The sequence below is a fragment of the Phragmites australis genome, chromosome 17 (genome assembly GCF_958298935.1).
Source record: "Phragmites australis chromosome 17, lpPhrAust1.1, whole genome shotgun sequence".
Taxonomy (NCBI): Eukaryota; Viridiplantae; Streptophyta; class Magnoliopsida; order Poales; family Poaceae; genus Phragmites; species Phragmites australis.
Genome location: NC_084937.1, coordinates 12,741,179 through 12,756,491, shown reverse-complemented (window position 1 = coordinate 12,756,491; position 15,313 = coordinate 12,741,179). Strand labels below are relative to the sequence as shown.

At 43.5% G+C, this 15,313-nt stretch overlaps 1 protein-coding gene across 1 annotated transcript; it reads left to right on the top strand.

Moving 5' to 3' along the window:
• Positions 1-807: 807 nt before the first annotated feature.
• LOC133897090 (histone-lysine N-methyltransferase ASHH3-like) lies at positions 808-14,764 on the top strand. Its single transcript, XM_062337662.1, has 13 exons — positions 808-1,320; positions 1,407-1,495; positions 1,638-1,749; positions 2,289-2,391; positions 2,819-2,918; positions 7,798-7,876; positions 8,019-8,190; positions 8,266-8,346; positions 8,488-8,706; positions 9,077-9,128; positions 9,214-9,279; positions 13,727-13,768; positions 14,396-14,764. The coding sequence occupies exons 2-12, from the start codon at positions 1,445-1,447 to the stop codon at positions 13,757-13,759; spliced, it is 1,068 nt and encodes a 355-aa protein (XP_062193646.1). The 5' UTR covers positions 808-1,320; positions 1,407-1,444; the 3' UTR covers positions 13,760-13,768; positions 14,396-14,764.
• The last annotated feature ends 549 nt before the right edge of the window (positions 14,765-15,313 follow it).

Here is a 15,313-nt window from a genome sequence, read left to right as displayed (position 1 = left end):
GCATATGGTTCCACTCTCATTTTGTTGTTGTTAAGGTTTTATTTTTCCGCTGTGTAGTTCCTCTTTATGTAAATTGTTGCAAATGGTTGCATGCTTAAGAACTTATAATATAACTTTAATTACTCGCTCTTTCTTAAGCTATGTTGTGATATGTATGTTAAAAATGCATGTGTTTCGATCTTGGATATAAAACACATGTCGGGACTATTAGAATAGTATTTTGATTAATCACTGAGGTTATGATTATAAATAATGATCCTTCTAATAATTAATTAGAATACTATTTAGACAGTTCCTTGTCGAAATCATTTGATTCATGATGAGCTGCTTTTTCATTAGTTTAAATCTGACTGTAATTTGTAGCTATCAGGGAGTCATTCCGTATATTGGCCCTTCTGTGACAACTATATGTTCTAGAAGGTTATAATATCAATCACTTTGTGTCCATTTGACGCATCAATTAGAGATATTTCATATCTTTTTCTTTACATAGTATTTTTTTCTATATCTATTGACATAGCATTATAGACAGTATCGTTACTTTTGCTATCAGGTATGGACCATACCGAGGAAAACGTTACAGTAAGAATTAAACTCGTTTGCAGTGGTAGTCTAGATGTTAAAAAACCTCAGCAAAACTGCAAGAAGAGAACAATGTTGGGCCGTGTAATGTGAAAATCCATATGGGCCTGATTTCTCCTCGTCAAAAATTCCTTCGGGCCCATGGACTAACTGAATTGGGCCCAAATTTCGTCCAGACACGTGCCATAGTGCTGTCCCTCCCTGTTCTTCGCTAGTCTTGCCGCTTCTCCTGTCCCCTTTGCAACTGCAGGCAGCTTTTCCCCCACCTCAATTTTGTTCGCCACCCGCCGCCGGCGAGCTCCGCTCCGCTCCTCTCTGCTCCGCCGCGTCGTCGCTGCCGCCCCCGCCCCCTCTCAGAATCTCTTCCCTGGCACACTCTCTCTCTCGCGCGCATTGATTTGTTTCCTCTCTTTCAAAACCACCCAAGCGGGGTAACTAATTAAGGCTTGCCGAGCTGGTTGGTTCTGTTAACCTAGACGGGATCCCAGCGCGAGTCAACCAGCCAGAGCAGGGAGCAGAGCGCCGCCGGCTCCTACCTCTCTCTCCGGCGTGGCGGGCGGGTCTTCCACCACCATCAGGCACTAGTCTCTCCTCCGCCCGCCGCAGCGCCGCCCCTCTCCCTCGGCCTAGTGTCGTGGAATCGGTTGATTTGAGTTCTTCTCCTGTTGGTAGGAAGGAAAACCCTAGATTTGCGTCTTTTGGGTGGTGGATCCACCAAATTGTTGTAAGGGAGAGTGGGTTGGTTTTGTTCCCATTCAAAATCCAAATCTTTTATCTCCAATTCAGAGAACTGTGGATTTTATTTATTCATTTATTTTGAAAAGAGATAGCTGCGGATTTGTCCGCCCCAACCCATCCGTCCATGGTCCGAGCAGGCTCTTCTTCCTCAGCGCGCAAGGTGAATCAAGCCAAGGTGACGGTGCTCCCAGTTCCTTATCCAATGCACTTTGGCTTCATAGTTTGTCTTTGTTCTACTAAGCCTGCTTACTGTTCCTGCTTAGTAGTAATAGCTTACTTGCACTGTTGGGTACTCATCTTCTAATTTTGTGCAATAGCAAGTTGAGAACGTGTTTGAGGAATTAATCAGCAAGATAGAACCTGCGGAGTTTGATCTGCCCCCCGTGTTGAAACAATGGAAGTTAGGCTACTATGTACCAATCAAGCGGAGTATCCTTACCTACCAATACCATTCTTTTCAACCATTGCCTTATCTATTGTTTTCTTAATATAGATGGTTTGCGCCTTTGCTGGATTTCGTTAGGTACTGTCTCAATCAATGTCTCATATTATGACACTTCACCATTTCACCGTATGCTACAACTTTCCATGTCTCTCGTGTAGCAGGTCAGATTGGTGTTCCATCCAAGCGATTCTGTAACTTGTTGAGAATCCCTGTTGTATTGTAATAGTCCTTCTTCGGAGTAGAAAGCGGTACATGAAAGCAACTGGCTATACTTTCCAATACTGTGCTAACACAGGGATGCATTTCAAGATGGCTTAATGTGGTCTGGTTCCTCATTTTTTCAATGAGAGCGGAGTCACAAATTCCCGATTCTAATGCTATTTTCCCATAGCTTATTTTCAATTCCATGGCTATAGCTTCTAAATTAAACATAGTAATGGAAATATTACTGTACTTTGATGAAGCTGAACATGTTCCTTTTTATGGACATATCCGCATTACTATTGTCCTTAATTCTGTTAAGATGTATATCGCACTAAGAGGCGCATTGAAGATTATGGCATTTACTGTTCCTGTACCCCTTCTTCTGGATCATCAGTTGCTTGCGACAAAGACTGCCAATGTGGGTAAGTTTTCTCTGTCCTCCTCCATGTCAAATACTCATGGGACTTTTACTGGCTTCATAGGATTCCAAAATCACAAGTTTTCATGAAGTCCTTGCTCATATCTCTCATCAAAAGGTGCTATTTCATAATGTTTCTATAACAGATCTCTTGCTATTCATGTTTCTTCCCCCAATTTTTTATCTGTAACGAATCTAATTTGTTCATCAATTCTCCATGGTATTTCTTTGCACACGAGTGTACACAAACTTTTAGCACATACTATCATCTTGATACTGCATTTTGTAATCAGTTATTTGGATATTGATTTCTTCAGTTTATTTAGAAAAAAATGGAAAAAAGCATGCAAATTTATTAGCTATTTGATTGATACACCTGTAAGTTTTATCGTTGTTGTGACTTACTTAAATACTGGATTTTGTTGATGCAGGATGCTGTTCTCCTGTTGTTCGTCAAACTGTAATTGTGACAACACATGTGCCAACAAATCATTCCAACACAGACCTCTTAAGAAAACAAAACTGATTAAAGTAAGTTTTCATAATTCTTTGTTTGGAAAGGAATGGCTATTTAGGGAGAGAAGCGATGATCAACAGTCAATGCATGTTGTACCGACATAGCCTATCTTTACTGTGTTGGTCCCTTCTAAAGAAACTCTTTATGTTCTTTGTAAAGCGCAGTGTTGCATGAATAGGAAGGGGATTGTAGGTTACTTTACAAGATTAGAGTAGCTGATAAAGGAACAATAGGTCGATGTATTGATGCAGAAAGAAGTTCTACTTCAAAGAAAAATCTAAATACTAATCTGTGAGGTCAGTAGCGATATGATGGATCCTACCAGATTGTGATTGCTAACAGAAGTTTTCTGCCAAAAATATACGGTTGTCTGTTTCCCAGAATATTTCTTCGGGCATGTTTCTCTGTGTCACAGCCGGTGCTTGATCGTAGTGCGTAGTCATGTGAGACAGGAGGCCTAGGCCTAAACCTCGGGCCAGGAGCCGTGATGGAGATAGGGGTGGCGTAGGGGAAGGGCATCGAATAGACTGGAGCTAGGAGAGAGGAGGCAGAGGAGAGAATCGGATGATTTCTGCTTGATTATTTCTTGATTGCGCCCCATATATAAATAGGGCAGTACATATCTAGTAGGGAGAGTCCCTGCCGCAATCAATATCACTTTCCTAACCGACTCCATATTTCTTTCCTAACGACTCCATATTACTTTCCTAGACTGACTCTATCTCTTCCTAACCGAATAACCTTCCTCAAATAATCTCTCGTACCTAATCTGAAAATCACCTTTATTTTGTAAATTCGAACCTTCCTTCTAAGCCCGTGGCTGCCTATTCCTGCGGTTGTACTGTTGGTCCACAATAACATCTCTCCCCCCCTCGGAGATTAGCTCGTCCTCGAGCTGAAATGTTGGGTATTGACGCCTGAAATTGTCAATAGGAACCATGACGTTTCAGCATTGGGCTGACCTTGCCATTGCATGTTGGGTACTGACGCCTCGAGCCAGCTTGGCGCGCACGACTGCCCATGAACAGAACAAACATGCCCATGTTGCATCTCCAGAAGTGGCGGTGGACTACTGGTTGTTGTACCGAAGAACGGCTTGAGAAGTCCCACGTGAAATACATCATGAATTCGAGCGCAGGATCCAGCTTGGAGAACTTTGCACTCGGAGTTCGTCAAGAAGTTCGTCCACCATAGGGATGGGGAACTTATCCTTGACAGTCTTATCGTTGAGGGCGTGGTAGTTGATGCAGAAGCGTCACGTGCTGTCTCGTTTCTTGACCAACAGTACAAGTGAGGAGAATGGAGAGTGGTTGGGCCAGATGAGGCCTCGCCGTTCGAGCTTGTCCTTGAGGAGCTGGGGGTAGCGATACGGATGAACCACAATCAGATCCATTCCTGGTAGCAAGTGGATGTGGTGGCTGCGTGAACGCTGTGGTGGCAGCCCTGTTGGCATGGCAAAGATCGGCGCGAACTCATCCAACAACTCATCCATCAAGTTGAGGGAGCAAGGGAGCGTCTGGGGAGTCGGGCCGTGCACCCCCATGCCTTCCCAGGTCACCTTGCAAGCGCCGCGGTGGAAGGAGATCGTGCTGTTGGTGAAGTCCCAAAGGATAGGGCCCAGCGTCTCAAGCCCCTGGATGCCGAGCACTAGGTCGAACTCCTCCAACGGGATGGCGTAGCAGTCGATTGCGAAGTCTTTGGTGCCAACCTGCAGAAGTAAGTTGCGACCAAGCCATGAACTTGGGACACGCTTGCCATTGGCAACTAGTACCTAGGGTCCGCGATGTTGTTGGAGTGTGATGCTAGTGCGCTGCGCTGTTGCTGTGTTGACGGAGTTGTGGGTCGATCCGGTGTCGAGTAGCCCCGTGAGGGGCACGCCGGCCAGGCGGACCCTGATTTGCATCGTGTAGCAGGACCGGGGCTGGATGCTAGTCAAGGCACAGAGGTAGATGCCTGGTGCGGCGATGTTGTTGGGCATGATTCGTCGTCGCCTATGCTGGGCGCGATGAGGACGAACAACCGTTTGCAGTCGTGGCCCAGTGTGTAGCGGTCCTCGCAATTGAAGCAAAGCCTAGCCTCCCTCCGGGCCGCCATCTCTTCTGGAGTTAGACAGCGGCGACGCATGGGCGGGTGGGAGGGACGAGCGGTCCCCATCGGTTCGGGATGTTTCCCTTGACCCGTTGTCAGAGTTGAAGCTGGGGTCGCCGAAGGTGTAGTAGAGGCTGTCTTGGGTGGTGTTGCGTGATGAGATGTTTGCTGGTTGTTGCGTAGAACTTCCTTGGCCGCCACGGCCCGTCGTTCATATGCCCAGGCCAAAGCCATGGCCATTTGTAGGCTTGCCGGGTGCGAATTGGTTCGATCAGCCCTGTAGTAAAGAGTTGCACTTGCTGGCGAGGCTGAAGATGTTCTACATGGCATAGGATTGCCAGGAATTTGCGCTGATAGTCCACGATTGTACCTGTTTGTCGCAGCTCCTTGAGTTCGCCAAGTGGATTGTGTCGGATGGAAGGAAAACGCAGGTTGATGAACTCTTTGAAGTTGCGCCAGTTTGGCTTGCCCTCGTCCCACTCCAGCTGGAAATACCACTGTTGTGCGGCATCGGTGAGGTGGTATGAAGTGAGCCAAACCTTCTCGGTCTCCATCGTCTTCTACCCTCGGAAAAACTGCTCGCAGCGCTGCAGGCAGCCCAAGGGGTCTTCCTTGCTGTCGTACTTGGAAAACTCGAGCCTGTGGTAGTATGGTGATTGTGTGCCGTCGGGCCGTGGTGCTACTGTGTGGCCCGCGTCATGGCTGCTGTTAGGCAGGGACAGCAGACCATCGGTGGGTTGTTTCTCTAGGTTGATGACGCACTCGCGCATGCTGGTGAGTTGTTCCTAGAAGGAAGTGATGGCACGGTCCGCGTTGGTGGATGTGGTTGTGAGCTAGGCAAGTTGCTCCGTAATGGCAGCAAGTTGGTCAGCGATTTGCGCATCCATTCTGGTGCCCAAGACCGGAGTCTCTGATACCAAGATGCCACGGCCGGTGTCTGATCGTAGTGTGTAGTCGTGGGAGACAGGAGGTTTAGGCCTCAACCTTCGGCCAGGAGCCGTGATGGAGATAGGGGTGGCGCAGGGGAAGGGTGCCGAATAGACTAGAGGTAGGAGAGAGGAGGTAGAGGAGAGGTCTAGATAATTTCTGCTTGATTATTTCTTGATTGCGCCCCATATATAAATAGGGCAGTACATATCTGCCAGGGAGAGTCCCTGCCGCAATCAATATTACTTTCCTAACCGACTCCATATTTCTTTTCTAACGACTCATATTACTTTCCTAGACTGACTCTATCTCTTCCTAACCGAATATAACCTTCCTCAAATTATCTATCTCTTACCTAATCTGAAAATCTCCTTTATTTCCTAAATCCAAACCTTCCTTCTCACCTGTGGCTGCCTATTACTGCGGCTGTACTGCTGGCCCACCATGACACTTCGGCCCTGATCTGCCATTTTTCTAACGCACCCTACTTAAACACAAAGGTTCATAAAGACTTCCCATTTTAGGGATTGCATTATGGGGCTCCATTTCCTGTTCCCAGCTGAGCATTTCCTCTATTTCTCTTCTTTTGAGTTGGCCAGGATTTGGCTGAATCCTAGCCCACCGGAAATGGGCCTTAGGGTTCAGGATTGGGCTTTTTCTTCCCAAGATGCAGGGGCAAGGATGTTCTTATGTCCCGTGTCTGCATTCCCATCTAGATCCAGGGACCTATGAGCACCAGAACCATAAAACCCTAGATCTGGTAGCTCCAGCACCCAATTCCATCCCATTCTATTCCTGTGTCCTCACCTCACGCCGCCAACCCGTCCGCACCCAGCTTCTCCACCAGAGGGACAATGGCAACTCGTAGTGATGCCAGCGTCCTCTCTCCACCTCGTCCAATCCCTGCTGGTCGCTGTCATCCTCTCCCTCTGAGTCCTTCTGCTTCTGGCGCATCAAACAGTGGACCTCAGTCTCCTCTGACTTACAATTCATCCCACCATAGTTTCTTGATTTTGGTGAGTGATTGTTGCATCCTTTGTGGTATTTTTTTAGCTAACTGAGTGCATGATCCTTGCTGCATCTGATGTGTGTGTATTGGCCTTCAAGGATATAAATAGAACTGAACAAATGCTCTTTGATGATTGACGTGCAAACAATTGCTGGTACATCTGCCTTGTTGAATGAGGTCCCAACAATGGCTCGTTTTTGTAATTAACTGGTGGCATTTTCCTGGACATATTCTTGCATTTACATTGTAGTGATATTTGTTTTCATAGTTTGATCCATGCAGTAGCTTAAATATATGTTATAACATCAACCAGTAATCTTTATCATGTGATGTCGTGTTTCTGTAGAATGCTTTCCATTGTTCTCTTATTAAAATGATATTTGTTAAATGAACAATTGTAATTTGTTTTTCTTTTTTGATGATATTATCCTTGGAAGCAATTTAAAGAAAGTTTAGAAGCCCTGTTTCATATCTCTGTGTTTTTTGTATTTAACTATTTTTTCCATTATAGCTGCATATTTGTTAGTGTTTAACCATCCTTTTTTGTATGATATCCAGCATTAGCATGTTATAGAGGTATATTGTGTCCAGAACTAAATTCCCTAAGCACATTGAATACTTCCTTCATCTTAAGAGGTAGCATTGCATGAGCAAGAAAGGCTATACTTCAGTCATTGACTACTTTGTAGTTGGAATACTTAAATGTGTTATGAGCAAATGCCGTCATGTGTTAGGTATTGGCCTTTGAAACCCACACCATAAACTTTTATCGATGTGTTAAATTTAATCATCCTATAAACCTTTTCTTAGTATATAATAAAGATTTATCACTTTTTGTCAGATCCTAAAAGACTGTTATTTTATTTCAGACAGAGAAATGTGGCTTTGGATTGGTAGCTGAGGATGAAATAAAGAAAGGAGAATTTGTTATAGAATATGTGGGAGAAGGTATGGTTTTGTTCAAATTTTATGTGAGCAAGCAAATAAATTGCACGGAGATAGTTTTATATATTATGATGTATTTCTCTGTTCTCACATCTGATGCTGTACAATCAAACTGACATCGATATATCTTGCGTAAATGTTATAGTTATTGATGACAAAACATGTGAGGAAAGACTATGGAAAATGAAAAGGCTGGGTGACACTAACTTCTATCTTTGTGAGGTCAGTAGCAATATGGTCATTGATGCTACAGACAAGGGAAACATGTCCCGGTTTATAAACCATAGTTGTGAACCAAACACAGAGATGCAGAAATGGTTAGTTATACTCTATATGTGTCCTACTTAATCCCCATTGATGAACATGATATATGCTACATCATGTTGTTTCAGGACTGTCGATGGAGAGACCAGAGTTGGGATTTTTGCTCTTCGTGACATAAAGAAAGGGGAGGAGCTGACCTATGACTATAAGTATGTCCATCCCAGTCTCCCAGCTTGTCCTATCGTTCATATTTTCTTTTCATTTTAACACATTTCTTTCACCCATCTTGATCTATTGTTTGGTGTATATGGGATTTTTTTCTGTCTTTAATCTCTTAGCATTATTTACAGATTTGTCCAGTTTGGAGCAGGTCAAGATTGTCACTGTGGATCTTCAAACTGCAGAAAAATGCTTGGCACAATGAAGTCAACGAAGTCAGTTAATTCAACTGTTCTTCACAATGGCAATTCAGGAAGCTCACAAGATCAGCCTGTCAGGAAGAAAAAAAAGACAAAGTGTGAGAATTGCCTTGGGCAGTTTCTTCGTTTGTGGCATCCACGAGAAAAAATGTAGGCCTCGACAGCCATGAATTTTTCCACCCTGTGAACAACTGAACATATATAAGTTTCTTAAAATGAGGAAATTTTTTGAGTTATTATATCACCGTTTGGGTAAATAAGAAAAGCTGTCTTATTCAACATTGCTCTGTACTTGGTTAATGAACTCATGTTAACATAGAAAGGGAAATAGCTTTGAAGACTACCTAGGAAGAGTACCTTTCACCTTCCTGCAGTGTTGTCATGTTAACATTGACTTTGAGTACATACATATGCTTTTATAAGATGTATTAGTGTTTATCTGATTAAGTTAAATGTCCTTTTATTTGTTGTGATCAAGTTTTGATGCATTTTGACCTTGTCTTTCCCAATATTCTTTCAGGTACCTCGCATGTTGGGTATATGACTTCGATCAAGAAACTAAACTACATACTGTGAGTTTGTCAACAGATGACTTTGTAATTCTATAATTGATATGATTTCTCATGAATATTTTGTATGATCTTTGTATTAATTCAGCTGCAGTTTTGTGACCTCCATACTGAAAAGTTTAATTTGAAAGAAGAAGACTGGGCCTTCTTACCGGTATGACATTCATAATGACCAGACAAGTTAGAGTTCTGTTTATGTTATGAAGCACTTGGATTCTGTTACTCCTTGCTTTATTTGGCTGCTCCACATATATCTTGGATCTTTCTAGTTACCACATCCTGAAAAGTTACCATGACCTTGCTAGCTTCTGCTTCTGCTATTAATATTACACATTGTTAATATTTTTGTTATGGATTCTGAAATAGCTTTTGAGAGTATATTGCGTCATTTAGCAGTTTTGCATCCCTGAGTCAAGGTCAACAGAGAGCATTCTCAACATTTTTCTGCATATTGCATTGTAATTGAATATTCTTAGATTGGCTTGCCTTGTGCTTCTGTTGGTTGCGCTTGTGCTCCCTATTGAGGGTAAGGGTACCAACTTCTGATCGTACTAATGTCAATGCCCCTACTACCAGCAATTGAACTCTGCCCCGAGAATGCCAATATTAGCACGAATCCTATGTTGGAATAGGATTCTAGCAGGATTAATATTACAAATTTAGGATTAAGATTCCATATAAGGAGTTGATGGGTGTATATCTGATATGGCTTGAGGATTTGCTCGGGTAAGCAAAGATAGATGGAGTGTACTCTCCCTCCAAAGAGGCTCTGAGCAGCTATTTACGTGGGTTTTTGGTTTAATCCTTGCTTAATTCTCAAAGGGAATGTGTCTGGCATATAGGGGATATTTGGTTTTTGGCCCCAACAGGCTAAGCCAAAATTTGGCTAGAGGTCAAATTAGGGTAGTGCCAAATTTTGGCCGCCAAAATGGCATTTGGTTTGAGGCCAAGCCAAAATTTGGCCGGTCAAAAAACTTGGCGGACAATTTGGCCGCTCAAGATTTGCCCAAAAACGCTATAGAAAAATTTTAGCCGGCCAAATTTTTTCGGGGTATGATTTTGGTCTCAAACCAAACGGAGGCCAAATTTTTAGGGCATGGCCAAAATTTGGCTTGGCTCCCTTTGGCCCCTAACCAAACAGCCCTATATATTGCTGGCCCTAACAAAAGATGCTGACCAACCGAAGCAACAAACTAGCAATCTTATCTCTAACTAACCTATCTTGCTAACGAATATGCTAACTTGCTAATGAAGGAACTAAACAACTTGATTAAGGATAATTGGCTTTTCTCTAAGCCATGGACGCTGGGCTGCCTTGAGCTGGGCTGCTGCTGGCTGACTTGGACTTGGTCCCTTTCTTGCGCCTATAGGTCTTGCCAATGAAAGCATCCACAACAATATCTATTCAATCTTTGGGGAAGTCCCAACAGTTAAAAATCAGAACTGATTGAACTACATTGTTGTGGGATCCACATATAATAGTGTTTAGATTGCATGGAACATGGCAAGTTATTGGCAGAAAATTAGTTTTTAGAATATACAAATCTTGGCCAATTGTAAATATTTGTATATAACAAAATTTGAATAACTTGTTACAAAAATAATAAGCTATATTTTATTGAAATTGTTACCACCTCCGGTCCTCATTAGATGACATTTTAGGTTTTGGTTTCCAGTTAGCTGTCCTTTTGGGTGTTCTAGGTAGTCCCTGAAATGCTCCATATTGAAAGTTGGTTGGGATGACTGTTACCACTTCACCAACTTACTTATGCCCAATTATCCAATGTGCACTATCCTTTAATTAGTAGAAATACCCCTCCAGCCTAAAGAAAAATCAGATTCCCCACCCATTTTATTCCTACTCCTTCATTAGACCTTTGATTTGACCTTTTTTTGGGGTATGAATATCTGCATATATACTCGTACACCTGCAATAGGTGTTCAATCTCATGGAGAATTGTCATCAAGTCGTTGCCTAATCGTTGATTAGTCATCCGGTTGGCCTGGGCTGGTGACTAATATTCTTCAACTCAACTATTTAAGCAAATCGCGGGATTTGGTGACTCACGGCAGACTGGGCTGGTGACTAAATGCTGGAAAAAAAGGCCAATAATGGGTAGGTGTGAGGCAGAAATCAATCGCTGGGGCAGCATGGAGTCTTCTCAGCAGCAGCAGCCGCTTCTGCTTCATGACCCGGCGCAGAACAGCTCACCATCACCACTTCACTCATTGTCCACCACCACCTTCCCTTCTTACTTCTCCCTTCCAGTTGACCCGTGTGCCGCTCCACCCCACTATGCCTAGCCATATTAATTGTTGCCTTTGATCACCTAGGTGCTTCGGCTACCCAGCTTTCTGATTATGTTCAGATCACAGCGACAGGGTGGCGCAAAACATCTATGCGCGGCGCTGCCCTCCATTTAGAACACTGGCTTTCATGAAGTTCAATCAATGGTTGCTGTGATTTTGATTTTTTTTCTTTCAATTTCTAAAATCTTCATGAATGACTTCATCACTTGGTGTAGAGAAACTTACTCTGAACCCAACTTGTTTCAATCGTGGAGGGGAAATATGATAGAAGGAAAGATCTTTGAACCAATGGGATTTCTAACAGGATGCTCTCTGGATGGGGAAGAATTTGGGAGATGGGTTGAGGATGAGATTTCTTTCCCCACTATCCATGCGATTAGGCTGATGGGTTAGCTGTGAATAATCTAACTCCTCTACTGTTGACCGAGTGGCTGAGGATTACTTAGCACCCCGTTGCATGTTTGCCAACTCCTACACAAAGAACTTGTTTTATGGCTGCTCAGGTCAACTTGGCCTATTACAAGCATGGTTGTTACGGCGATGTGGTGAGGTGTAGCGACTCAACACCTTCACACCTTTACAGTGCTTATGGCACGTGGCGTGGTGATGCTATACACATCGGTGTGGCGAATACACATGTCATAGTATAGGACAGTAAGAAATTATATTGGCAATTGACTATAAATGTAGCTCAAAATTGATAATCTAGAATGTAAATGTACTCGGAATGGGCCAAGTTGGGACTAGTTTTTGCGCTGGCCTAGTCCACAGAGTCTAGGATGTTGGGCCCCAATTGGCCTCTACCCATCAGCCGCAATTAATCACTCCTCCCTAGTGCGATGCAAACCTCATTCCTAAACAGCTTCCCCTTAAACCCATCGTGATCTGGTGCGGAGGCCGTTGTCGACGCCCCCGTCCCCCCAGGCTGCCACTGACTCCATGCCGCTCCGCCTACCGAAACAATGCGGCACCTCCTCTCCTGCCGCCTCCACAGCAACAGCTCTTCCTCCCACCTTCACCTGCTCCGCGCCGTCTCCTTTGCCCCCTCCACCACCTCCTCCGATGTCGACCTCCGCAAGTACACGCTTCTCCTCGGTTGTGGCCTCGCCACCTACTACTCCTTCCCCTTCCCTACCGACGCGCTCCACAAGAAGGTCGTCCCCTTCAACTACGTGCAGCTCCCCGAGGACCTCCACGCCGTCTCCAACTGGAGCGTCACCCCACGAGATCCACACCTTCGCCCTCCTCTAACCCGACTCCCTCCCCATCCTCGAGGACGCGCTCGTCGCCGCCTAAAACTATTGCGCCAGCCACGGTGCGAGATGTCGCCACAGGACGCCAATTCCGTACCATGGCAACACCATAGTGATATGGCGGATGCCATACTCGCCGGAGCCGTGGCATCGCGTGGTGGCAATGGATTTTCCGCCGCACCGCTGTAACGATGCCTTAACAACTATGGTTACAGCCAGTAATTGACCAGTTTTTGGAAACGTAACAGCAGATTCCAAAATTTAAAATAAAATAAAACAGGAATCAGTAACAACTAAAAAGTAGTCTCCCTTAAGACTTCTGAACTCTGGAAGTATGATACTTCCTCTGTTCTTTTCAATTTGACATTTTTGAATTTTTATGGTCTCTGAATTGTGAATTTGACCATTACTTTTTGTAACTATACGTCACTAGAATTCATAAAAGGTTTCATGTTATAAGAGTACTTTTAATTGTAGATGTGGTGATTTATTTATCCAACTTATAATTAAATATATTTTTGTCCAAAATTTGCAATTTTCGATCGCACGGGTTCTCTCCTGCAATGGCAGAGATCTAGCAGACTGGGATTTAACGTTTCTCTAGGGAATGAGCTGTTCCATTTCTGTTACTTTCTTCTCAAATTGATAAGCAATACATATAAGCGAGAAATCAATTTTTATTGTTTAGATCTTTTTAAAAATATTTTATTAATAGACTTTGGCCTAATTTATTTTCAAAACTGGACCATTTTGGACATGTCATGGGACTTTGGTGTGGCTAAACAGGCTGCCGTGCCAAGGTTTTAGCCACACCATGGTCTATGGTGTGGCCAAATGATGCTAGTTTTGAAAATAAGTTGGGCCAAGTTGTATTAATAAAAAAAATTCAAAAAAGGTCTAAAAAAATATTGGAATCTATCTGCTATACTGAATTTCCTTGTTACTGTGACTGGTTTGACTGAACTAAGGCTGAGATAACTACTTTTCAGTTTTGTAGAGTAATGTCCAGCTTCTAACTTGACCTTTGTCTATTTTCAGGATCCAGACGATCCGACAGATGAATCTGAGTGATCATTGAAGGTACAGTATTTACTAGAATAATGCTATTTCCATAATCAGACCATTCTTTTATGCAAATCCTTGTTCTGTGACAATTATAGTTTGTACAGTTGTACAAGACATTTGTTCATCATGTTTGCTTTGTTTTCTTGTTCAATTATATTGCGCACTTACACTAAGGAATAATCGTTACTGCAAGATGGTATTGACATCGCGTCAAAAAAAGATGTTATTGATATGAGGTGGTCGTTCCCAACTCCGGAACATTCACTGCATCTTTGGAAATGGGATCTGGCGGGTTACCTGTACCTGTGGTTCTGGAGGCCGTTCCAATGTTGTAGAAAAGATCTCTTTTTAGCCTTGGTGATTTTTCTCGAGAGGGCTTTTTGTGTTCTGGGAAGGGGTTATTTTTTATTCATTTTTGAAATGTCCCAAGATATGAATTTATTTTAGGAAAGCTTTTAATTTTTTGCTTCGTAGAGATGGCAGCCCCCATCCATATTCCTTTTTGTCACTTAAAAAATTATGTATCTCCTGCTGCCTAGTAGTGCTGCTTTAACCAAGCTGCAACCTAGCTCTCTTCATCCCATGTTTCTTAGCTAACGCAATTTGAGTCTCGACTGATGGAAGTTGTTCCTTTCTTCGTAGGAACACCATGGTTCGCTGCGCTGCCAGGCTGATTTGGCTCATTGTCATCACAGCAAATAAAATCAATTTGCAGTTTCTCCTGTTTGGAGTTCACTGGAACCCTTAGTTCAGACTTGTGTACGCTCCGGCCTCATAAACTGTGCCTGCTGTTTCCAGTTGCCGAACCGAACGACACCCCGATTGCATTGTTCGTTGCGCATCCTGTGAATGCTTAGAAACAAAATAAAGTCTTGGTGAGTTTTGTACTCTACAAGCTTTGTTGCGTTGTGCTGTGGAAAGTGTACTCTACAGCAGACGATATGTCGGTTATTGTCAAGAAGCTTGAACTGATATGTTGGAACGTCCTCTGAGCCTAGAATGGTTTTGCTTCGTGAGACATGCTCTGACGAGACATCGGGGGAGGGGGGGGGGGGGGGAGGGGCATTAATAAAGTGATTTGTCTCACTGGTTGCAGGTCGATCGATGCATGCTCTAATACTCTTTGTTATTAAGATCTGTAGATAATGTTTGCATGTTATTAACAAATATCTTTATCTACTGATGATGGTCAAAAAATCGTTTCACAGTGGGTAGAAAAACAGACTTTATTTATTTATTTTCTAGGCAAATAAATCAAACACATTTTCTACTTGCTAGGCAAAGAGGCATATGAACCATTAAAACAAGCATACCCTTAGAGCATCTCCAGGAGCTCCTTGGCAATACGCACACGTAATTTTGTCAGTCTCGCCATCTGGCTCCTCTCGCACGTCAAACGTGTCTCTCCACGCCATTCTTCAATTGCCAAAATTGAGCGACATCCTAGCCTTCGTGTTGTTGCCAAATCCATCTAGTTTGAGCTCAAATTGGTTGAGCCCAAGCCATGAGAAGTGAACAGGGAGGCCTTGCGAAGCTTCCTTGAGCTTTCCCTGCTTTTCC

Excerpts from the sequence above, each read along its gene's own strand:
- LOC133897090 (XM_062337662.1), top strand. The coding sequence starts at position 1,445 with ATGGTCCGAGCAGGCTCTTCTTCCTCAGCGCGCAAGGTGAATCAAGCC. Across the intron at positions 1,750-2,288 it reads CTATGTACCAATCAAGCGGA|ATGTATATCGCACTAAGAGG; the intron begins GTATCCTTACCT and ends AATTCTGTTAAG. Across the intron at positions 8,191-8,265 it reads AACACAGAGATGCAGAAATG|GACTGTCGATGGAGAGACCA; the intron begins GTTAGTTATACT and ends ATGTTGTTTCAG.